At 55.4% G+C, this 26758-nt stretch overlaps 1 protein-coding gene across 1 annotated transcript in view; it reads right to left on the reverse strand.

Moving 5' to 3' along the window:
- LOC144729027 (uncharacterized) overlaps nucleotides 1-26758 on the reverse strand; it is a 46783-nt gene that overhangs the window by 3779 nt on the left and 16246 nt on the right. The window contains exons 6-18 of the mRNA XM_078608859.1: nucleotides 19652-19685; nucleotides 19160-19240; nucleotides 16335-16805; nucleotides 15951-16015; nucleotides 15021-15175; nucleotides 11677-11801; nucleotides 10790-10945; nucleotides 9605-9683; nucleotides 6665-6738; nucleotides 4709-4798; nucleotides 4081-4206; nucleotides 3769-3804; nucleotides 2636-2792 (exon numbers count right to left, since the gene is read on the reverse strand). Coding sequence (XP_078464985.1) covers nucleotides 2636-2792; nucleotides 3769-3804; nucleotides 4081-4206; nucleotides 4709-4798; nucleotides 6665-6738; nucleotides 9605-9683; nucleotides 10790-10945; nucleotides 11677-11801; nucleotides 15021-15175; nucleotides 15951-16015; nucleotides 16335-16805; nucleotides 19160-19240; nucleotides 19652-19685 — 1649 coding nt within the window. The remainder of the gene's footprint in view (nucleotides 1-2635; nucleotides 2793-3768; nucleotides 3805-4080; nucleotides 4207-4708; nucleotides 4799-6664; nucleotides 6739-9604; nucleotides 9684-10789; nucleotides 10946-11676; nucleotides 11802-15020; nucleotides 15176-15950; nucleotides 16016-16334; nucleotides 16806-19159; nucleotides 19241-19651; nucleotides 19686-26758) is intronic.

The raw sequence follows: 26758 nt of genomic DNA on the forward strand, positions 1-26758 counted from the left end.
AATCCATTAAACAACAAAGTCTGCTCGTGCAATCGTAACCACGGCACTTAGGAGCACTTAGTTCCCCTGTGTGCGTGTGCACTCAGCTCGTCTGCATTGATAAACAATGAAATGCAAATGTTTGTTGCAATTAAATATTAATATCTCCACTGTTTGCGTGTGTGTAATCGGACACGTGCAGCTCCGTCGTCGATCCACTGCTGGATGAGGGAGGTCTCCCTTCCCCAAGCCGTTGCGGGTCATGGGGGGTGGTTGTTATTTGACCATACTTCACCACACTGGTCAGTGCGGGCTTGGCCAAGGTGGGCGGGTGCATAGATGGATATGAGAGCAAAGTACAACTATTGATTTTGCTACACATGTATATCATGTGTACAGATTTAAAAGCAATGGGATTTCGATGTTGCTATGATGACTGCACTTGTTAATCCGGGAAAGCCTCATCGTCGAGTCGCATGACTCATTCGGGAGGTTACCTGCCAGGTTCTTTGCAGCGGTGTGCGGCGATTGCTCTGTACGTTCCAACCGAATCATCGTAATGTTTTGTCAAACCTGACCAAGTTTTAACGGCGACACCGGCACGCGACGGCCTTGCTCTCTTCAACGACGTCGCGGGGATCTTTTGTGGATGTATCCAACTAACAGCTAATAAATGGCGAGTCCATTTTTTCAAATTCAGAACGCGACGCCGGCACGCAATGGTCTGCTCTTCGCCAGACTTCACGGGACGGGTGGTCGGGGGGGGGGCGGTCATTGACGTCCACTGTGGCATGAAGTTCGTTTACGGTTAAGCACGCAAGCCGCAGTATTTACTGGGGAGCGCGCCCGCCAGGTTCAAACCGCGAACCCTTTTCCGCAAGAAGCGGCAGAGGGTTGGCGGGTTTGTGCTGCCGCTGGGTCCGCGTCGTGTCTTCTGCCGTGGTTTTCGTCTAAAAGTGTACGATCTTTGCGTTGTGGTTCGTCCCCCCCCGCCCCCCTTTCACTCAAAGTCAGTCAAACCCAGGTCTGCCTTTCAAAATAGACCCTGGATGTCAATGGGCTCTGCTTACCTGGTCCTAAGACAACAAACGAGACAGACAGACAGATGTTGTATCTATGGTTTGCACAAGGAGCACTGCAATGTACGCGACACGCATTTAGCCGTGTACGGCAAATAGAAAACGAGACGCGTGTGATGATGTCCTTCGGGCTGTGACCTGTGCAAGAAATTTGCGTCACCTGTTGTGTGGATTTCTATTTAGAACATGGTAAGACTATGTTGGTAAGCAGGTACTGTCAGTATTATTATACAATAAGTGTTGTACTTTAATGGCGCATTATGAGCGGTGGTTCATCGTGGATTTGTTCCACGCTGATGGTTTTGTGGTGACTTGGAGGTGACAGTAGCGCCGGCCCAGTGGCTGGGCCAGGTCTGCGGCTATGGCTGCGGTTCGAGCTCGGGGTAGGGTCAGAGTTCGAGCTAAAATGAACAATTTTTTATTTGACCAGGTAAGGCCCATTCAATTATGTAGCTCTTTTTTCAGAAGCGACCTGGCCAAAAATAATAGCTCAACTCGAAGTGGCTTATCATGTGGACATTTGTAGCAGCCAAATACTGTCAACCCATGTTGATTCTAAATGTGGAGAGACAACCCAGAGGACTCAGAGGAAAATCCACGCAACCACGGGGAGAACATAAACACTCCAACTATACAGGCGTCAGGGTCGGGATCGAACCCACGACCATCTGCATATCAAGCGAGGTAGTTAACATCTCGCCACCATGGCTAGGGGTAGGATTAGTGTTAGAGTTAGGGCTAAAGTTGCGAGTATAGTTAGTGCTGGAATAGAGGCTAGTCATGGCACTGGTTGGGGCTAGCATTACTCATACCTCCAGAGTTATTAGAATTAGGGTCAGTGCCCGGGCTAAGGTTAGCAGAGTTATGGTTAGAGTTGGTGTCACAATTAGGGCTATGGTAATGGAAAGATTTTGGTGCTAGGAAGATGGTTAGTGTTATGGTTAAGGTGAGTGCTTGGATTAGTGTTTAGGTCACCATTAGAGCTAGGCTTAAGGCAGGCATGCCAGCGTGGGTACAGCCGGGCTGTGAGTGGGGGTTAATCCTACCGGGTTAGTCGGCCTCCTGCTTGGCGCGGGGGAATGCTGGGGGAGAGAGGGGGAAGCACCGGGCTGTTAGCGTCCACTCTGCACTCACCACATACTCACCACGCACTCTCCACACTCACCACATACTCACCACGCACTCTCCACACCACGCTCACACGCACAGCACCCGGGTACAGCAGCCCAGGGCGCTTGATGATCCGACACTTACCAATTCACTCAGGTCACTCGCTCACTGGCAATCGGTTGCCTCCTTAGCACTTATGTTCATTGGTGAATACTTGAGCTGGTCCCAGGCCTCCCCTAGGTCAAATCAGCCTTCAGTGAGTACCCTGGCGTGGTGTGGAAACATCACCGCTGGAGAGACAAAGGTGGCCGGGCATGCGTCGTGGCGGCCACACCACCTGGTGCGCCGTGCCGGCCTTCATAGGTGCTCGCGAGCAGCCCTTGCCCCAACAGCCTGCCAAAGGCCACACGGGGGACCTTTGTCCTTGGGGGGGGGGGGGGGGTGAGTGTGAGGTCGTCACGCCTCACCCGAGCCGCTGTCGGTGATCCCCTCGGTGCCCGGGATGCCGTCCGGGAACTCCGCGTGAGACGCCAGGACCTCTTTCCCTTCCTCGCCCGCCGCCTCCTTCACCTCGCCCGCCTCCTCCTTCACCTCGCCCGCCACCTTCGCTTCGTCATCCGGTGTCTGGGGGCGGGGAGACGGGAGGCGCGGGGGGGGATGTGGTGAGCAAGCGTTGTAGCCAGAGGCCGATCTGGGGGGGGGGGGGGGTGGCGATTTTTATTTTGTTATTAAGGGGGCCCCCTTAAATTAATCGCCAGCTCACCGTTTAACTCCACTCACTCGCTCAACAGCGGTTGGTTCGTCTCCCTATCACTCTTCTGTAGCTGCTACCACTGCTGCTGCTGCTGTTGCTGCTGCGGACCTCACTCGTTGATTCCTCCTCCACCCGTGTTGAGGACTCGGTCTCAGCCAGACGCTGACCGTTTTAGTCTGAGCCACCACACAGTGTGGTGGACCGGTGTTCACGTGAACAGCCCGGAGCTGTCTGCGGACCTTATTCAGTAATGTCACGAGAGGTGCTGCTGGTGGCGCTGTCCACGGTGCTGAAATTGCGTACAATTTGCAAAGTGTCTTACGACTCGTTAAAGCCGCCAACATCCAACACAGCCGACTAGTCAGGGTTGTCACGTAAACAGAACGTGCCAATCCGTCACTAGTACAGCACACCGGTGGAGAGCCAAGCCACGACATTTACAATCTTGAATACGACTTTTCGCGAGTAATTACAACCAGCTTCATCAGGCGACATCAAGATTTGTGGAGAAGTCCTCCTGTTTCGTTCCTTAAACAGGGGTAGATGTAGGTAGAGGGGTAGCGTTTAACGAAATTCACATATTTACGCGATCTAACCCAAAGAAAAAGCAGTGGTATGGATGACATTGGTCGCGAAAGCCTACTACGTGTTAAACTGTCTTATGAGGTTCACAATGGCCGTGTCGTAGCGCTAATCTAGCAACACTACAATCCAGATGTGCATGAACAATTACAATCATAAGTACAGATGCACAATCGCATACACGCGCACTCGCATACACATTATTACGCACAATCGCGCGCGCACATCACATACACACAATCGCGCGCGCAGCGTGGTACTCACCGGAAGATCGGAGTTCTCTGAAAAGAACCAGTCGCACTGTGGCGGAGGTGGAGAGGAGACGGGGGGGGGGGTGCAGGGGAAGGGGGGGGAAGCGCTCGGAGTTAATTTATTTAATTGGCGTTTGTCGTGAGCGGTGAGCGACCCCCGTCTCAGCTGCATGCGTAATGGGGTCACGAGGTGACAGGGTATAGCCCGGCAAACGATATCGGGAGTAATGCGATAACGGGACAGCTGGTAAACGAGGTAATGGGTTGCAGGGGTAACCGGGTGACCGGGTGACGAGATAAAATGGGTAAGTGGGGGGTGACGAACGTGTCGTATGAGCGACTCCACGAGGCGGTTGTGCTCGGCCATGTTGGCCATGAGCTTGGTGAGGGAGCCGCACGGAGGGCGCAGGACGGTCTGGCCGAACACGATCGCCAGGTTGTGTGCGTCCATCTAACACGCACCACACACACACATGCATCACACACACACGCATCACACACACACACACGCATCACACACACACAGACACTTCACACACACGCATCACACACACACGCATCACACGTGCTCACACACATCACACGCGCTCACACTCACACGCACATCACACACATCACATACACAAAGATGACACACGCACAGCACATGCACACTTAGATCCCACGTATAGCCTTAAGATCACCAAGTTGTGTGCGTCTATCTAACACGCATGCACATCACACACACATCACACACACATCATATACACACGCACACACATCATGCACACATCACACACACATCACACACACATCATGCACACATCACACACACATCACACACACATCACACACATCATACACACACATCACACACGCACACACATCACACACACATCACACACATCACACACACAGTCTGTTAAGGCTACACGGGGGGGGGGGGGGAGGGCTTTGCCTTCAGCGCGGCTCACCTTGTTGTGCTGTGCGTGCTGCGCCACCTTCTGCAGGTGTCTCGCCAGGAACCTGAGCGTGTGGTAGTGGTGGCCGGGCATCTCCTGCACCTACATCGTAACAACAACAAGGACAACAACAACAAGGTCGATGATAGAAAACCATCAACAAAAACGCTCGTCAATTGCGGCAATCACAACGCTCATCAGCGACTACTCAAATACACAGAGAAAGGTCGACACAGTCCTCAGCAATGCCAACGACGTAACATCAACAAGGAGAACAAACGGCGATGTTCAAAGCATCAACAACAACGACAACAACTTAACAAGCTTCGGCAGCAACAACAACAACAGCAGCAGCAGCTCCTTCATCAGCGATGTGGTAAACAACATGAACGATCAGAATCTGAATATGTATTTATACTGCAGGAGAAATCCGATCAGCTATGAAGCTATTTCTACACAGATGGTCCAGTCGGGGCGCGGGGTAAGAACGTTTCACCAACAAACAACACAACAAACATGGCAGCCGTGCAAAGCGCAAGCCAGGTTAAACAAATCGCACGATGGTAAGCGACAAGGCGTAGGAGCGTGCCAGTCTGGGTGCATAGCAGCAGCATGCACAACAGATACAATTGAACCACTTTCCCGTTGCGAGACGTCTGCAAGTTGCGGGGTGGGTGGGGGTGTGCCACTCACCGCCGAAATCTTTTACTTGCGGAGGCGAAGGCGCCACCGTTGTTTTTAGAGGCGTTGTTACTCACCACAGACAACCCTGGCGACACCACCGCCCGCACTCTGCGATAGCCGACGCCAAAACTGCCACGCGCGCAGCCCCTAACGCGTGGTCCCCGTGGGAGCCTCGGTACCCATGAAGTTGTTTTTAGTTTTATTTTTTCCCCCTCTAGTTCCGTTCACCGACGGATGTACAATGCTCCCAGCCTCGCCTAAACCCACCGGCATCGCACAGCTGAATGTGTCGCCGTTATTGTTGCTGTTACCGTCGGTGTTTGTTAGCCGGGCAGTAGTGGCTACGCACGTGGCCTGCATAATCGAGCAAGGGTTGGTGGATCACACACAGATGGGCTGCGAGACTGCGTCCCCCGCGTACCCTGGCTCGCCAGGAGAAGGCGGCACAGCAAAACAACGCGGACATCCAACCTCTTCCATCTGCACGGGGATACAGCGTTGCCCCCTCGTATGCGCGGATTTTCTCCGAGTGCCCCGGTTTTCCTCGCACACCTATACACGTTTCATTAATTGGCTGAAAACGTTTGATACATAGAGGGCCGCAGAGCTTCGGCAATTGTTGGTCGCGCCAGCTTCTCACCGCTAATTGGCCCCTCACCGCTAATTGGCCCCTCACCGCTAATTGGCCGCTTCTGCTGCGGCATTGCCGCTCGTGCCTGTGGCAGCGGTGAAACGGAGGCAAGCGGCTTCACCCTCACTGGAACTCATCGCTGCAGATGCTCGTTACCTCTGGGCAAGCACACTATGTGAAGGAGAGCCCTCTTCATGCGCCGACTCACAGAGGCATAGTGCAGGAGTGAACAGCAGCAGCAGCAGCAGCAGCACCGTCACCCTGATCGTTATTGTCATCATCGTCACCCTGATCGTCATTGTCATCATCGTCACCCTGATCGTCATTGTCATCATCGTCACCCTGATCGTCGTCGTCATCGTCACCCCGATCGTCGTCATCGTCACCCCGATCGTCGTCATCGTCACCCCGATCGTCGTCATCGTCGTCATCATCATCACCCTGATCGTCATCATCGTCACCCTGATCGTCATTGTCATCATCGTCACCCTGATCGTCGTCGTCATCGTCACCCCGATCGTCGTCATCGTCACCCCGATCGTCGTCATCGTCGTCATCGTCGTCATCATCATCACCCTGATCGTCATCATCGTCACCCTGATCGTCGTCATCGTCGTCGTCACCCCGATCGTCAGCAGTGTGCGCCCCCTCACCCGCTGCCGCAGGGCGCGCAGTCTCTCCGCTGGCTGCGCCCTCTGGTTCGCCTCGATGAGGGCCTTGTACTTGCCTAGCGGGGGGCAGCGACATCGTCGTCAACACCTCGCCCGTCACCATGTCAAGTGAAGCATCGACCATGAATCACGCCACCCCCGGGGTCGACCTCGCAGCGACAGCGGCTCCCCCGGGCTGCCCGTCGAACGAAGACGGAAACACCGCATCGTCGCGCGGGGCCGTCTGGAACGCTCTGCCTTCCGACGTGACGAGACCACTGGAGCTCGGTGAAATGTTTAATCATCTTCGTCGTCGTCTAGACTGACAAACGCATTTCTTTAGAACCACTTTGCGTGTTCAGTTTGATTGTCCTTTGCACCCGCAACTCGGATTAGCGCGGCGGGCTGCGTTCCGGTACGAACGAAGTTCAACGCACGTGCCGAGGTCTGTCAAGCCGTGCGGTTCGCCTCGTGTTCTTGTGCAGGGACAGCGAGTGTTCACGTCCACGCGGCGTACAGCCGTCTCAATACGGGCACACGTTTAGTAAAAAGAAATCGTGTGTTTGTTTGTGTTTCTCGACCTTGTGATGGGACTTTGCAGGATGAACGTTGAGACTTATAAGGGGCACGGGGTGACCAATACGGTCTGAATTAGTCTGTAAAAAGGTAGGCCCCTGACAAGGGGTTGACAGGCATGTACGTCCCACATCACCACCAGGCGGCGGCAGGGTGGCCACAGCGTAGCGGTGGCACTCGCGACTCGCGGCACTCAAGCCTGGGTTCAATCACCGAATGGGGCGCCTCTCCACGTGGAGTTTGTACGACCCCCCTGCCTCTGTTCTGCAGAGTGCGTGAGACCGAGGAGCGTGTGAGTGTGTGAGTGAGTGTGAGTGAGTGTGAGTGAGTGTGAGAGAGTGAGTGAAAGTGAGTGTGAGAGAGTGAGTGAAAGTGAGTGTGAGAGAGTGAGTGAGAGTGAGTGTGAGAGAGTGAGTGAGAGTGAGTGTGAGAGAGTGAGTGAGAGTGAGTGTGAGAGAGTGAGAGAGTGTGAGAGTGAGTGTGAGAGAGTGAGTGTGAGAGAGTGAGGGTGTGAGAGTGAGAGAGTGTGAGAGTGAGAGAGTGTGAGAGTGAGATAGTGTGAGAGTGAGTGTGAGAGTGTGAGAGTGAGTGTTAGAGTGTGTGAGTGAGTGTGAGAGTGTGAGTGTGAGAGTGAGTGAGAGAGTGTGAGAGTGTGAGTGTGTGAGTGAGTGTGAGAGTGTGAGTTTGAGAGTGAGAGAGTGTGAGAGTGCGAGTGTGCGAGTGAGAGAGTGTGAGTGTGTGTGAGTGAGTGTGTGAGTGTGTGAGTGAGTGAGTGTGAGTGTGAGAGTGTGAGTGTGAGAGTGTAAGAGTGAGAGTGAGAGAGTGAGTGAGAGAGTGAGTGAGAGAGTGAGAGAGTGAGTGTGAGGGTGTGAGAGTGAGTGTGAGAGTGTGAGAGTGAGTGAGAGTGTGAGAGTGAGTGAGAGTGTGAGTGAGTGTGAGAGTGTGAGTGTGAGAGTGTGAGTGTGAGAGTGTGAGTGAGAGAGTGTGAGAGTGTGAGTGAGAGAGTGTGAGAGTGTGAGTGTGAGAGTGTGAGTGTGAGAGTGTGAGTGAGAGAGTGTGAGAGTGCGAGTGAGAGAGTGTGAGAGTGTGAGTGTGTATGAGTGAGTGTGAGTATGAGAGTGAGTGAGTGAGAGAGTGTGAGAGTGCGAGTGTGAGCGTGTGAGAGTGTGAGTGTGTATGAGTGAGTGTGAGTATGAGAGTGAGTGAGTGAGAGAGTGTGAGAGTGCGAGTGTGAGCGTGTGAGAGTGTGCGTTGTGCTGTGTGCGCTATGAACCCGGCGACCCGACTTCGATTCTCGCTCACGGCCACCAACACCCAGTGACGATAATACGAACCGGTCACTGGGCCTCTCCTAGGTCGACTCAGCCTGAAATGAGTACCTGGTGCGGTGTGTAAACATCGCCACTCGGGAGACAAAGGCGGTCGGGTGTGGTGCTGGCCACCCACCCCCTCGTATACCGTTCTGACCTTTATATGTGCTCGCTAACAGCACTTGCCCCAAAAGTCTGTTAAGGCTACACGTGGGATCTTTGTCTTTGTGTTTTTGACGGTGTGCAGTCTGTATGCTATCTCCCTGTGTTGTAGAGAGTGAGTGAGAGTGTGAGTGAGTGAGAGTGTGAGTGAGAGTGTGAGTGAGAGTGTGAGTGAGTGTGAGTGAGAGTAAGAGTGTGAGTGAGAGTCTGAGTGAGTGTGAGTGAGAGTGTGAGAGTTAGGGTGAGTGAGTGTGGGAGAGTGAGTGAGCGTGTACGTGAGAGTTAGTGATGGTGAGTGAGTGATGGTGAGTGATGGTGAGTGAGTGATGGTGAGTGATGGTGAGTGATTGATGGTGAGTGATGGTGAGTGAGTAAGTGATGGTGAGTGAGTGATGGTAAGTGATGGTGAGTGAGTGATGGTGAGTGAGTGATGGTGAGTGAGTGATGGTGAGTGATGGTGAGTGAGTGATGGTGAGTGATGGTGAGTGAGTAAGTGATGGTGAGTGAGTGATGGTAAGTGATGGTGAGTGAGTGATGGTGAGTGATGGTGAGTGATGGTGAGTGAGTGATGGTGAGTGATGGTGAGTGATGGTGAGTGAGTGATGGTGAGTGAGTGAGTGATGGTGAGTGATGGTGAGTGAGTGATGGTGAGTGATGGTGAGTGAGTGATGGTGAGTGATGGTGAGTGATGGTGAGTGAGTGATGGTGAGTGATGGTGAGTGAGTGATGGTGAGTGATGGTGAGTGATGGTGAGTGAGTGATGGTGAGTGATGGTGAGTGATGGTGAGTGAGTGATGGTGAGTGATGGTGAGTGAGTGATGGTGAGTGATGGTGAGTGATGGTGAGTGATGGTGAGTGAGTGATGGTGAGTGATGGTGAGTGATGGTGAGTGTACCTTCAGTGAGCAAGGCGTCTGGCAGCTTCTGCAGGAAGGACTTGAGCAGGGAGCTCACCACGTTGGGGTCATGCCACCTCTGACGCGCACCCACACAGAGACCTCTCACTCCCCCCTCTCACCCCCCACCCTCTCACTCCCCCCACCCTCTCACCCTCCCCCCACCCTCTCACTCTCCCCCCACCCTCTCACTCCCCCCACCCTCTCACCCTCCCCCCACCCTCTCACTCTCCCCCCACCCTCTCACTCCCCCCACCCTCTCACTCCCCCCACCCTCTCACTCCCCCCACCCTCTCACTCCCCACACCCTCTCACCCTCCCACCCTCTCACCCCCACCCCCTCACCCTCCCACCCTCTCACCCTCCCACCCTCCCCCCACCCTCTCACCCTCCCCCCACCCTCTCACTCTCCCCCCACCCTCTCACTCCCCCCACCCTCTCACTCTCCCCACCCTCTCACTCTCCCCCCACCCTCTCACTCCCCCCACCCTCTCACTCCCCCCACCCTCTCACTCCCCACACCCTCTCACCCTCCCACCCTCTCACCCCCACCCCCTCACCCTCCCACCCTCTCACCCTCCCACCCTCCCCCCACCCTCTCACCCCCACCCTCTCACTCTCCCACCCTCTCACTCTCCCACCCTTTCACTCCCCCCACCCTCTCACCCTCCCACCCTCTCACTCACCCTCCCCCCACCCTATCACCTTCCCCACCCTCTCACCCTCCCCCCACCCTCTCACTCCCCCACCCTCTCACCCTCTCACTCCCCCACCCCCTCACTCTCCCACCCTCTCACCCTCCCCCCACCCTCCCACTCTCCCCCCACCCTCTCACCCTCCCACCCTCTCACTCCCCCCACCCTCTCACCCTCCCCCCATCCTCCACCCTCTCACCCCCCCACCCTCTCTTGTACATGCTTCATGTGCAGACTATTTTGCACAAGATGATTTGTTTACATTGTGCAGTAGCCACGGCGTGTTGCTTCTCGTGAGAATCAACACGGATTTTAAAAGCCAAAAAGCCTCCCTCTCTCGCTGTCTCTCCGTATCCCACACCTGCCCTGTGCAGTCTGAGTCTCTGTCTGTCTCCGTGTCCCCCTGTCCCACATCTGCTCCGTGGACTCTCTCTCTGTCCCGTGTCCCCGTGTTTCTCTCTGCCCCCCCCCGCCCCGAGTCGTCCCGCACCTGCTCTGCGGTGTCGACCTCCCCGCCGCAGCGCGTCAGCTCCTGCTGCAGCGCCGTCACGTGGGACACGCGGCCCGGCACGCGGTAGATGCCCCGCGAGCCCAGCCCGTGGCGCTCCACCAGCTCGCAGAAGAGCTCCAGCACGCGCGGCACCAGCTGGGGCGCGCGCGCGCGCACGCGGGGTCACACACGCGAGGTCACACACACGGGGTCACGCACAGATACAGAGACACAGATAGATAGAAAGACAGAGTAACAGAGACACAGAGAGAGACACAGAGAGAGACACACAGAGAGACAGAGATAGACAGAGAGACACACAGAGAGACAGAGAGAGACACAGAGATACAGAGAAAGACACAGAGAGACAGAGAGAGACACAGAGAGACAGAGAGACACAGAGAGAGACAGAGAGAGACACAGAGAGAGACAGAGAGAGACACAGAGAGACACAGAGAGACAGAGAGAGACACAGAGAGACACAGAGAGACACAGAGATACAGAGAGACACAGAGAGAGACAGAGAGACACAGAGAGAGACAGAGAGACACAGAGAGACAGACAGAGAGACGCAGAGAGAGACACACAGAGAGACACAGAGAGACACAGAGAGACAGAGAGACACAGAGAGACACAGATAGAGATAGAGAGACACAGAGAGACACAGAGAGACAGACAGAGAGACACAGAGAGACACAGAGACACAGAGAGACAGAGCGACACAAAGAGACACAGCGAGAGAGACACATAGAGAGACACAGAGAGACGCAGAGAGAGACACAGAGACACAGAGACACAGAGAGAGAGACACAGAGACGCAGGGAGAGACACAGCGAGACAGAGACACACAGAGAGACACAGAGACTCAGGTGGGGGGGGGTCCTCACCGTGTGTGTGAGCGAGGGGGCGCAGTCCTCAAGCCGCACCCCAAACACGCGGCGAGTCTCGGGGGGCGAGCGGCCCCCAAACGGCCTGCGGATGATCTGAGAGATTCCCTTCCACGGGCCCCTCTCTGCACGCACACACACACAGAGACAAAGACCACCCGTATAGCCTGAACAGACTGTTGGGCCAAGTGCTGTTAGCGAGCAGCACCTTTGAAAGCCGGCACGGCACGTGTCCCGGGGTGGGTGGTCGACACCGCGCCCGGCCGCCTTTGTCTCCCCAGTGGCGACGTTCAGACACGACGCACCGGGGTTACTCGTTTAAGGCCATTGCCAGGGATCAAACCCAGACGAATCGTGCTGCCGATCGCTCAACCCCCCCACTCCTATGGGGGGGGGGGGGTTGGGCTACTTCCCCCAACCTCTGAGGCTCCGCAACCACCGCAGAGCGCGGACCCTCCCCCCTCGCCCCGTCAACTTCACGTGGCCCTCAGAGGCGCCCCCCACCCCGTCCGGCGAGACCTCGCGGAGACGCGGGAGGGCCTCCTCTGTCCCCCAGGGCCCTCCGGGCGAGACGCGGGCCGCTCACCTCGCCCATCACCCCCCGCCACGCCTCCCCCTGGGGTCACACTGAGGGGTGCCTCGGTGGCTAGGAGATGTTAACTACCTCGCCTGGTTTACAGGAGGTCGTGGGTTCGATCCCGACCCTGACGCCTGCTGCTGTATATTTGGAGATTGTAGTGTTTCTCTCTCATCATCATCACGGTGGCTAGCAGATGTTAACTACCTCGCCTGGTATACAGGAGGTCGTGGGTCCGATCCCAACCCTGACGCCTGCTGCTGCTGTATATTTGGAGTTTGCGTCTTTCTCATCATCATCATCACGGTGGCTAGGAGATGTTAACTACCTCGCCTGGTTTACAGGAGGTCGTGGGTTCTCTCCCCGTGGTCGCGTGGATTTGTCTCCGGGGCCCTCCGGGTCCCCACCCCCCCCGCTCCACATTTAGAATCGACGTCGCTACGCGCTCAGAGTAGTTGGCTGCTGCTATAAATGTCCACGTGACGACGACGACGACGATGATGATGATGAGCCATTTCATTGTGCAGGTATCATTTGTGACCCAGTTCAGGTCGCTTCTGAAAAACGAGCCGTATAGCTTGGCGGCTCTTACCTGGCAAAATAAAATAAAAAATAAAATAAAAGTTTAGTTGAGTAGAGACAAGGGACTGGTTAACAGCAGGGTGCTGCCACTGTGGCGTTTCTTATATACTGTGTAACAAAATGTTTTTGTCCCTGGGTAGTAAGTGTTATTTCCTAATTGCTTATGCCTCAAAAGTACAGCAAATGGCTCTTATTCCCCACAAACTTTGCTTTTGTGACCAGGACAGTGATATTTTGAAATGTACCTATTTCCAGAACATTCCAGATAGATTCAGTGCTGAGTAAACTTGGAGTAACTTCTATAACATTCTAGAACTTTCCAGTAATGTAAATAGTAGTATAAATACAGGGGCCTTAAACCCACCAGTTCAGTTTCGTTCCAGCTGCCTAAGTGGATACATATCTGCATTTTTCTGAGAGGGCATCAAGAGGCTGCAAGCATCTGGCAGACGGATTTTGTGATGTCTGTGACCAATTTATCAAGACAAGGGCGAAAAAGTACTCTGTGGAAGCATCTGCTAAGATGTGTGAGGCCTGCAAGGCATATTTCGGCATGCCTGTCATGAGCTCCCCGTACCCACTCCTCCGGAGAGAGAGCAGCCGTCTTTAGAAGAGAGCAGCAAGTCAGAGAGCGAGGAAGACGTTGTAGATCCAGATGACAATTTCAGAGGTGGAGCTGAGGAGAGAAACCCATACTACCCCAACCAAAAAGACCTCAACGACTTGATCAGAGAGCTTTTGACGTCTCAGCTCAAGCAGTGGAACTTGTTGGATGAAAGTGTGCAAGTCGCAGATCAGAGGAAGCGTCACCAACCTTTTTGCAGCTTCTTCACCCATCAAGATGGGCTCTGCTTCTGCCACAAATGTGACCAGTCTGTTCGAGGCAATCGGAATTGCCTGTAACCAGAATGAGTGGCGCCTCTTCATTGACAGCTCATCCAGGAGCCTCAAAGCCGTTCTGCTGCTCCATAATGGTAACAAGTACCCATCTCTTCCCCTGGCTCACTCAGTGCACCTCAAAGAGGATTACAACAGCATCAAGATCTGGCTGGACGCCTTGAAGTATGATGAGTACGGCTGGGAGGTCATCAGAGACTTCAAAATGGTGGCATTCCCGATGGGTCTCCAAGGCGGTTTTACCAAGTTTCCCTGCTATCCTTGCCTTGGGGACAGCAGGGACACCAAGGCACACTACCACAGGCGGGACTGGCCACAGTGGACCGAGTTCTCTGTGGGGAGGAACAGCGTCAAGTGGGAGCCACTGGTGGACCCCCGGAAGGTGCTGATGCCACCACTGCACATCAAATTGGGCCTTATGAAACAATTTGTCAGAGCTGTAAATAAGGAGTTGGCAGCCTTCAAGTACCTTCAAGACTTCTTCCCTAAGCTGTGTGAGGCAAAGGCCAAAGCCGGTGTCTTCGTCGGACCACAGATAAAGAAGATTCTGGAGTGTAATGAATTCCCCAAGAAGCTCACTAGTAAGGAGAAAGCGGCTTGGAACAGCTTTGTCGCAGTGGTTCTTGGCTTCCTGGGCAATCACAAGGTCGAAAACCATGTGGAGCTGGTTGCGACTGGTGAAGAACTACGGCACAATGGGATGTAAGATGTCCCTCAAAGTCCATATCCTTGATGCTCATCTTGATCTATTCAAGCAGAACATGGGAGCGTACTCGGAGGAGCAAGGCGAGCGCTTCCACCAGGATAGACTGGACTTTGAACGCCGCTACCAAGTACAGTATAACGAGAACATGATGGGAGACTACATTTGGGGGCTGATTCGTGAAAGTGATTTACAGTATAATCGTAAATCTCAAAAAACTACTCACTTCTAAATCTTTTCTCGTAATTGTTTTATTATTTAGCATAAATCCATGTTACTTTTTATTAATATATATATATTTTTCTGACTTTATGTGAACGAAAAGACACAAATTCGCCCGTTTTTTCATTGAAAATAGGTAAATTTCTAAATATCACTGTCCTGGTCACAAAATAAATGTTTGTGGGGAATAATACCCATTTTCTATACTCTTTAGGCATGAGCAATTACGAAATAACACTTAGTACCCAGGAATAAAAGTTGTGTTCCATAGTGTTATTTTAGATGTTGTCAGCCAATTACTTCTGAGTTGTGTTTACTGTTGTTGTTGTTTGTTGTTGTTGTTAATTGTTGTTGTACAAGTACCTTTCCCAGGCTCCGCCTTGTCGGGGTCCGGGGTGGGGGAGGGGGTGGGGGATGGGGTGGGGGTGGGGGACCGCCCTCCCCCGTTGACCCCCCCCTGCCGCTCGGCGCGCCCCAACAGCCCCACGGAAGCCACAGCGTCCCTGTCCAGGGAGGAGCTGGGAGGGCACCACGATGGCATCAACATCGTCATCATCAACATTGTCATCGTCATCATCATCGTCACCATTGTCATCACCATCATCGTCATCATCATTGTCGTCGTCATCATCATCGTCGTCATCATCGTCGTCGTCATCATCATCGTCATCATCAACATTGTCATCGTTATCATCATTGTCATCACCATCATCATCATCGTCGTCGTCATCATCGTCATCATCATCGTCGTCATCATCGTCATCATAGTCGTCGTCGTCGTCGTGATCATCATCGTCGTCGTCATCATCATCATCATCGTCATCATCGTCGTCATCATCATTGTCGTCATCATCATTGTCGTTATCATCGTCGTCATCATCATCGTCGTCGTCATCATCGTCGTCGTCATCATCATCGTCGTCATCATCATCGTCATCATCAGCATCGTCATCATCATTGTCATCACCATCATCGTCATCATCATCGTCGTCATCATCGTCATCATCGTCGTCGTCATCATCATCGTCATTGTCATCATCATCGTCATCATCATCATCGTCATCATCATTGTCATCACCATCATCGTCGTCGTCGTCATCATCGTCGTCATCATCATCGTTATCATCGTCGTCGTCATCATCGTCATCATCATCGTCGTCATCATCTTCATCATCATCGTCGTCGTCGTCATCATTGTCGTCATCATCATCGTCGTCATCATCGTCGTCATCGTCATCATTGTCGTCATCGTCATCGCCGTCATCGTCGTCGTCGTGACCACAGCGCCGTCACCTGCTCCTCGTCGCATCCTCGCTGGATCCCTCCTCCACCTCGTCCTGGCTGCCGCACCGCGATCTCTGCGAGTCACGCGCACGCCACGCGCGTCACCCTCGCTCGCTCGGGGGCGGAGGGGGCGGGTGTGGGGGGGGTGTGGGGGGGGCGGCGGGGGTGTGCGTCTGTGACAGGCGGTCATAGATGGCTCACACTCACTCACACACTCACACACACGCACACACTCACACACACTCACACACTCACACACCCACGCACACTCACCCACACACACCCACACATACACGCACCCACACACGCACCCACACACACACTCACACTCACCCACACATACACGCACCCACACACGCACCCACACACACACACCCACACACACCCACGCACCGTCTCGCCGCTGTGCTCCTGAATGGCTTGGATCCAGGCGAGGATCTCTGATCTGTCTGTCGCTCGGAATAAATATTGAGTCCGTCCCTGCTGCTGCCCCTGCCCCCGCTGCTGCTGCTGTCCCTGCTGCTGCCCCTGCTGCTGCTGCCTCTGCTGCTGCTGCTGCCCCTGTTGCTGCTGTCCCTGTTGCTGCTGCCCCGGTGCGGCGGCGCTCAGCTGCAGCACGTGCTGCCCGCGCGTCTCGCTGGAGTAGACGTCAGCCAGGCACGAGGCGAGGGGCAGCGCCGCGATGAGCCGCGGCTCCTCCTGCTGCTGCTGGTGGTGGTGGTGAGGGTCGTGGTGAGGGTCGTGGTGAGGAGGAGGGTGAGGAGCGGCGTTGTGGCCGCTTTCTCGGGGAGCGCGGTAAACTCGCAGCACCCCCGAGGGTCCCAGAGAGACGAAGACGGCCTCCCAGCGGGGACGAGCAGACACCTGGGGGGCAGGGGGGGGCAGGGGGGGGCGGGGTGGGGGGCAGGGGGGGGCAGGGGGGGCGGGGTGGGGGGCAGGGTGGGGGGCGGGGTGGGGGGCAGGGTAGGCAGGGTGGGGGGCAGACATGTGGTACTCTTATCATCAAGTACGCCCTCTTATCCGCAATTTCGCGCTCATCATCAACATCATCATCATCATCAACATCATCAACATCATCAACATCATCATCAACATTATCAACATCATCAACATCATCAACATCATCATCAACATCATCAACATCATCAACATCATCAGCATCATCAACATCATCAACATCATCAGCATCATCAACATCATCAACAACATCAACATCATTAACATCATCAACATCATCATCAACATCATCAACATCATCAACATCATCAGCATCATCAACATCATCAACATCATCAACATCATCAACAACATCAACAACATCAACATCATCAACATCATCAACATCATCGTCGCCATCGTCGTCGTCGTTTTGATTGTCGCCGCCTAATCCGCTCAATCGACAAGCGTCCCTCTTTGACGCCTCGCCAATAATCAAATTCGGATCGATCTCTGATCCGAAATCATTCTGCACAACGGCAAAACGGTCAATGGTGAATATCAATGAAAGCCCAATCCTGGGGTCTTAAGTGTGGGGGGGGGGGGCACTGTGTGGGGGGGCACTGTGTGGTGAGTGTGGTGAGGGTGGTGTGTGTGGTGAGTGTGGTGAGTGTGGTGTGGGTGGTGTGTGTGATGAGTGTGATGAGGGTGGTGAGTGTGGTGAGGGTGGTGTCCTCTGGCTCCCACATTATTTAACATCATCTTTGACCACGCAGTTTGAGAAGCTTTCCATGGCTATACCGGAGGGATCTCCATCTGGTACAGATACAATGGGAGGCTGATCGATGCCCGGGTGAGTCAAAGGTTGGCTCCCTATCGATCAACCACGTTATGTATGCTGATGACCTGGTTATTGCTGCTCACACAGAGAAGGAGTTGGAGGCGCTGCTGCTGAACCTGGAGGATGCCGCTAAGAGGTGGGGCCTTACCTTCATCCTCACCAAAACGTAGCACCTCCCTTCTTATTTTGTGCCATCAAACACTTCACCCCCACAACTCCCAATCGGTGATGGGGCAGTTGTGGAGAGAGTGGAGAGTTGCCCATACCTGGGCAGTGTGCTCATGACCAGCTCCGGTTTGACAGCAGAGGTCTCACTCCGAATCAGTTGTGCGTTATTATCTTTTCATCGGCTCCGTAACGCTGTGTGGAAGCTACCTGGTCTGTCGCTCCACATTCAGTTTAAGTTCTTCTCGGCCACAGTCGCAGTCACACCCTGCCTTTATGCTCGTGAAACGTGCAACCCCCCTAATGGAATATCTGCACCGGATAGAGACATTCACCCTGGCCTGCCTACGATTCATCCTGGGTTTAACCAGCAGGCTTGATTGTGTGATGAGCTCACAAATCCCTGAAAGATCTGGACACATTCCTATCGGTGAGCTCCTCCGGCAGGCGAGGCTGCGTTGACTGGGTCACGTAGCCCGCGTGCCCAGCCACCGCCTGCCCTAGCAGCTTCTGTTTGGCCGGACAGAGGGGGCGAGATGGGCGTGGCAGAGGAGAATGTGGGGCTCGGTGGATGTGTCGAAGACCGGTACCAGCAGTGGGAGGCAGCTGGCTCCAAAAACAACGCAGGGCAGAGGAGCGACGTTCACAACAACGAGCTGAGCACCAGGCAGCTAAAACGCAGAAAGTTGGCACAGCTGATGCATGGGCTAGTCATCTAAGATAGCCATTACATGGCACCTACTGGGTCTGTACCGTGACCTCCTGTCAGCAGCGAGCCTTCGACAATTCACGCGGCCTCAAAGTGCACCTGGCCTGGCACAGGTGCCGTGGTGACGTCACCGCCACTTAGTGAGTGTATGTAGTGAGAATGGTGTGTGTGGTGAGGCTCTGGGTGAGTGTCCATGGTGAGTTTGGTGTGGTGGTAAGTGTCTAGTGGTGGTCAGCGTGGTAAATGTTTGGTGTGTGGTGAGTGTGGTGAGTGTGTGGTGGTGAGTGTGGTGAGTGTGTGGTGGTGAGTTTGTGGTGAGTGTGTGGTGAGAGTGTGGTGGTGAGTGTGGTGAGTGTGTTGTGGTGAGTGTGGTGAGTGTGTGGTGGGGAGTGTGGTGAGTGTGGTGAGTGCGTGGTGAGTGTGTGGTGGTGAGTGTGGTGAGTGCGTGGTGAGTGTGTGATGGTGAGTGTGGTGAGTGTGTTGTGGTGAGTGTGGTGAGTGTGTTGTGGTGAGTGTGGTGAGTGTGTGTTGGTGTGTGTAAGTGAGTGTGGTGAGTGAGTCACCCACGTGATCGCTCTTTAGCTCGCAGTACTTGAGTCGTCCCTCGCGCTCCGCAGGGCGACTTGCGGCTCCATCACCTCCCACGCGCTCCCCACACAAAGACAAAGATCCCCCGTATAGCCTTAGCAGACTGTTGGGGCAAGTGCCGTTAGCGAGCACCGATGAAGGCCGGCACGGCACACGAGGGGGTGGGTGGCCAGCACCACGCCTGACCGCCTTTGTCTCCCCAGTGGCGATGTTTACACACCGCATCAGCTACTTATTTGAAGCTGAGTCGACCTAGGGGAGGCCCGGAACCGGTTTAGATAATCGTCACTGATGTTGGCCGTGAGCGGGAAGCGAACTCGGGTCAATGGGTTCAGAGCATCGCTAACCGCTAAACCCCACGTGTGGGTCACAGAGTGAGATAACCAACTCACTACACACACACACTCACCACACACACTCACCACACACACTCGTCACACTCACCACACTTACTACACTCACCGCACTCACCTCATGTAGTCGTTCTACTGCAGAGGTTAAGTTCCTGCAAACAGAAGAGATTGGATCAGCACAACCACACAAACACACAGCCACACAACCACACAGCCAGACAGCCACACAGCCACACAGCCACACAGCCACACAACCACACAGCCAGACAACCACACAGCCACACAACCACACAACCACACAGCCACACAGACACACAACCACACAGCCACACAACCACACAAACACACAACCACACAGCCACACAAACACACAGCCACACAACCACACAACCACACAGCCACACAGCCACACAACCACACAACCACACAGCCACACAACCACACAAACACACAGCCACACAGCCACACAACCACACAAACACACAACCACACAACCACACAACCACACAGCCAGACAGCCACACAGCCACACAGCCACACAACCACACAGCCAGACAAGCACACAGCCACACAGCCACACAGCCACACAACCACACAACCACACAGCCACACAGACACACAACCACACAGCCACACAACCATACAAACACACAACCACACAACCACACAGCTACACAACCACACAAACACACAGCCACACAGACACACAGCCACACAGCCACACAACCACACAAACACACAACCACACAACCACACAGCCACACAGCCACACAACCACACAGCCAGACAACCACACAGCCACACAGCCACACAACCACACAACGACACAGCCACACAGACACACAACCACACAGCCACACAACCACACAAACACACAACCACACAGCCACACAAACACACAGCCACACAGCCACACAGCCACACAGCCACTCAGACACACAGACACACAACCACACAACCACACAGCCACACAACCACACAAACACACAACCACACAACCACACAGCCACACAGCCACACAAACACACAACCACACAACCACACAGCCACACAGCCACACAACCACACAAACACGCAGCCACACAACCACACAACCACACAGCCAGACAACCACACAACCACACAGCCACACAGCCACACAGACACACAACCACACAGCCACACAACCACACACACACACAACCACACAACCACACAGCCACACAACCACACAGCCACACAACCACACAACCACACAACCACACAAACACGCAAACACACAACCACACAGTCACACAACCCCACTGCCACACAGCCACACAACCACACAGTCACACAGCCACACAACCACACAACCACACCGCCACACAACCACACAACCACACAACCACACAGCCACACAACCACACAGCCACACAAACCACACAACCACACAGCCACACAACCACACAGCAACACAACTACACAAACACACAGCCACACAGCCACACAACCACACAAACACACAGCCGCACAGCCACACAGCCACACAACCACACAAACCACACGTCCACACAACCACACAGCCACACAATCACACAACCACACAAACACGCAAACACACAACCACACAGTCACACAACCACACTTCCACACAGCTACATAACCACACAGCCACACAGCCACACAACCACACAATCACACTGCCACACAGCCAGACAGCCACACAACCACACAGCCACACAAACACACAAACACGCAACCGCACAAACACACAACCACACAAACACACAACCATACAACCACACAAACACACAGACACACAGACACAGTCACACAGCCACACAAACACACAGCCACACAAACACACAGCCACACAACCACACAGCCACACAGCCACACAACCACACAGCCAGAGAACCACACAACCACACAGACACACAACCACACAGCCACTCAACCACACAACCACACAACCACACAGCCACACAACCACACAGCCACACAAACACACAGTCACACAACCACACAGCCACACAACCACACAACCACACAGCCACACAGACATACAACCACACAGCCACACAACCACACAACTACACAAACACAACCACACAGCCACACAACCAAACAAACACACAAACACACAACTACACAAACACACAACCACACAAACACAACCACACAAACACAACCACACAAACACACAACCACACAAACACACAGCCACACAACCACACAACCACACAACCACACAACCACACAAACACACAACCACACAACCACACAGCCAAACAAACACACAGCCACACAGCCAGAGAACCACACAGCCACACAAACACAACCACACAACCACACAGCCACACAACCACTCAAACACACAACCACACAAACACACAACCACACAGCCACACAACCACACAAACACAACCACACAAACACAACCACACAGCCACACAACCACACAGCCACACAACCACACAACCACACAAACACACAACCACACAACCACACAGCCACACAGCCACACAAACACACAACCACACAAACACACAAACACACAACACACAACCACACAAACACACAGCCACACAAACACACAACCACACAAACACACAGCCACACAAACACACAGCCACACAAACACACAACCACACAACCACACAGCCACACAGACACACAGCCACACAGCCACACAAACACACAGCCACACAGCAACACAAACACAACCACACAAACACACAAACACACAACCACACAACCACACAGCCACACAAACACACAACCACACAAACACACAGTCACACAGTCACACAGCCACACAACCACACAAACACAACCACACAAACACAACCACTCAACCACACAGCCAGACAACCACACAAACACACAGCCAGAGAACCACACAGCCACACAGCCACACAACCACACAACCACACAAACACACAGCCACACAAACACACAACCACACAAACACACAACCACTCAACCACACAGCCACACAACCACACAACCACACAAACACACAGCCACACAACCACACAGCCACACAACCACACAGCCACACAACCACACAGCCACACAACCACACAAACACACAACACACAACCACACAGTCACACAACTACACTGCCACACAGCCACACAGCCACACAACCACACAGTCACACAACCACACAACCACACAGCCACACAACCACACAACCACACAAACACACAGCAACACAACCAAACAGCCACACAAACACACAACCACACAAACACACAGCCACACAAACACACAACCACACAGCCACACAGCCACACAACCACACAGCCACACAACCACACAATCACACAGTCACATAACCACACAACCACACAGCCACACAACCACACAGCCACACAGTCACACAACCACACAGCCACACAACCACACAAACACACAGCCACACAACCACACAACCACACAGCCACACAGTCACACAAACACAACCACACAAACACACAACCACACAAACAAACAACCACACAACCACACAGCCACACAAACACACAAACACACAATTACACAGTCACACAGCCACACAACAACACAGCCACACAGCTACACAAACACAAAACCACACAGCCACACAGCCACACAACCAACCACACAGCCACACAAACACACAACCACCCAACCACACAGCTACACAGCCACACAGCTACAACTTCAACAATCACCGCAACAATCACAACCACATCCACGTAACCAAAACGAGATTAGACAACGCAATGGGATCTTGAATCGAATCATCAGCACCATCAGTATCATCATCAGCATCATCATCAGCACCATCATCAGCACCATCAGCACCATCAGTATCATCATCAGTATCATCATCAGCACCATCATCAGCACCATCAGCACCATCAGGATCATCATTAGCATCATCATCAGCATCATCAGCACCATCAGCACCATCAGTATCATCATCAGCACAATCAGCACTACCACCAGCACCATTAGCACCATCAGTATCATCATCAGCACCATCAGCACCGTCAGTATCATCATCAGTATCATCATCAGCACCATCATCAGCACCATCAGCACCATCAGTATCATCATCAGTTTCATCATCAGCATCATCATCAGCATCATCAGCACCATCAGTATCATCATCAGCACAATCAGCACTACCACCACCACCACCACCACAAAATCTCACCGCATCACGTGCACCACAACACCACCAATTTTAACCACACCACCACACCACCAACACACCACCAACACATCACCACACCACGCACTCCCTCACACCACGAACCCCACTCACACCACAAACCCAAACACACCACGATCGCACCACGCACCCCACCACACCACGCTCCCCACCCCACCACCCCCCACCACACACTACACCCCATCACCCACCCCACCTCACCACACACCCCACCCCACCACGCACCCCACCACAAACCCCCCCTTCCACGCACCACACCCCACCCCACCACACACCACACCCCACCACACCACACATCCACCACACCACACACCCCACCACACCACACACTCCACCCCACCACGAACCCCACCACACCACGCACCCCACCTCACCACGCACCCCACCCCACCACGCACCCCACCACACCACGCACCACACCACACACTCCACCCCACCATGCACCCCACCACACCACGCACCCCACCACAAACCCCCCCTTCAACGCACCACACCCCACCCCACCACACACCACACCCCACCACACCACACATCCACCACACCACACACCCCACCACACCACACACTCCACCCCACCACGAACCCCACCACACCACGAACCCCACCTCACCACGCACCCCACCGCACCACGCACCCCACCCCACCACGCACCCCACCACACCACGCACCACACCACACACCACACCCCACCATGCACCCCACCCCACCACGCACCCCACCCCACCACGCACCCCACCACACCACGCACCCCACCCCACCACGCACCCCAACCCACCACGCACCCCACCCCACCACACACCCAACCCCACCATGCACCCCACCACACCACGCACCCCACCACACCACACACCCCACAACGCACCCCACCACACCACGCACCCCACCCCACCACGCACCCCATCCCACCACGCACCCCACCACACCACGCACCCCACCACACCACACACCCCACCCCACCATGCACCCCACCACACCACGCACCCCACCACACCACACCACGCACCCCACCACACACCCCACCACACCACGCACTCCACCACACCACACACCCCACCACACCACGCACCCCACCACACCACACCACACACCCCACCCCACCACACACCCCACCACGCACCCCACCCCACCACACACCCCACCACACACCCCACCCCACCACACACCCCACCCCACCGAACCACGCCAACCACCCCACCATGCACCCCACCACACCACGGACCCCACCCCACCACGAACCCCACCCCACCACGAACCAAACCACACACCCCACCACACCACGCACCCCACCACACCACACACCCCACCCCACCACGCACCCCACCACGCACCCCACCCCACCACGCACCCCACCACACAACGCACTCCCCCACACCACGAACCCCCTCTCACACCACGCACCCCACCACACCACGCTCCCCACCCCACCACCCCCCACCACACACTACACCCCACCACACAGCCCACCCCACCACACACCCCACCCCACCACGCACCCACCCACCACAAACCCCCCCTTCCACGCACCACACCCCACCCCACCACACACCACACCCCACCACACCACACACCCCACCCCACCACGAACCCCACCACACCACGCACCTCACCTCACCACGCACCCCACCCCTCCACGCACCACACCACACCACGCACCACACCACACACCCCACCCCACCACGCACCCCACCACACCACGCACCCCACCACGCACCCCACCACAGCACACACTCCACCACACCACGCACCCCACCACGCACCCCACCACACACCCACCACAGCACACACACCACCACACCACGCACACCACCCCACCAAGCACCCCACCCCACCACGCACCCCACCCCACCATGCACCCCACCACACCACGCACCCCACCCCACCACGCACCCCACCACACCACGCATCACACCACACACCCCACCCCACAATGCACCCCACCACACCACGCACCCCACCCCACCACGCACCCAACCCCACCACGCACCCCACCACACCACGCACCCCACCCCACCACACACCCCACCACGCATCACACCACACACCCCACCCCACCATGCACCCCACCACACCACACACCCCACCCCACCACGCACTCCACCACACCACGCATACCACCCCACCACGCAGCCCACCCGACCACGCACCCCACCACCCCACGCACCCCACCACACCACACAACCCACCACACCACACACCCCACCCCACCACGCACCCCACCACACCACGCACCCCACCCCACCACACCACGCACCCCACCACGCACCCCACCACGCACCCTACCACACCACACACCCCACCCCACCACGCACCCCACCCCACCACGCACCCCACCACACCACGCTCCCCACCCCACCACACCACACACCCCACCCCACCACACACCCCACCCCACCACACCACGCACCCCACCCCACCACACCACGCACCCCACCCCACCACACCACACACCCCACCCCACCACACCACGCACCCCACCCCACCACACCACGCACCCACCCCACCACACCACGCACCCCACCCCACCACACCACACACCCCACTCCAGCACAACACGCACCCCACCCCACCACGCACTCCACTCCACCACACCACACACCCCACCTCACCACACCACACACCCCACCCCACCACACCACGCACCCCACCCCACCTCACCACACACCCCACCCCACCACACCACGCACCCCACCCCACCACACCACGCACCCCACCCCACCCCACCACACCACACCACGTACCCCACCACACCACACACCCCACCACACCACGTACCCCACCACACCACGCACCCCACCCCACCACGCACCCCACCACGCACCCCACCCCACCATGCACCCCACCACACCACGCACCCCACCCCACCACGCACCCCACCCCACCACGCACCCCACCACACCACGCACCCCACCACACCACGCACACCACCACACCACGCACCACACCACACACCCCACCCCACCACGCACCCCACCACACCACGCACCCCACCACACCACGCACCCCACCACACCACGCACCCCACCACACCACACACCCCACCCCACCACACCACACAC

Source organism: Lampetra planeri, chromosome 31 (genome assembly GCF_965212315.1).
Source record: "Lampetra planeri chromosome 31, kcLamPlan1.2.h2, whole genome shotgun sequence".
Taxonomy (NCBI): Eukaryota; Metazoa; Chordata; class Hyperoartia; order Petromyzontiformes; family Petromyzontidae; genus Lampetra; species Lampetra planeri.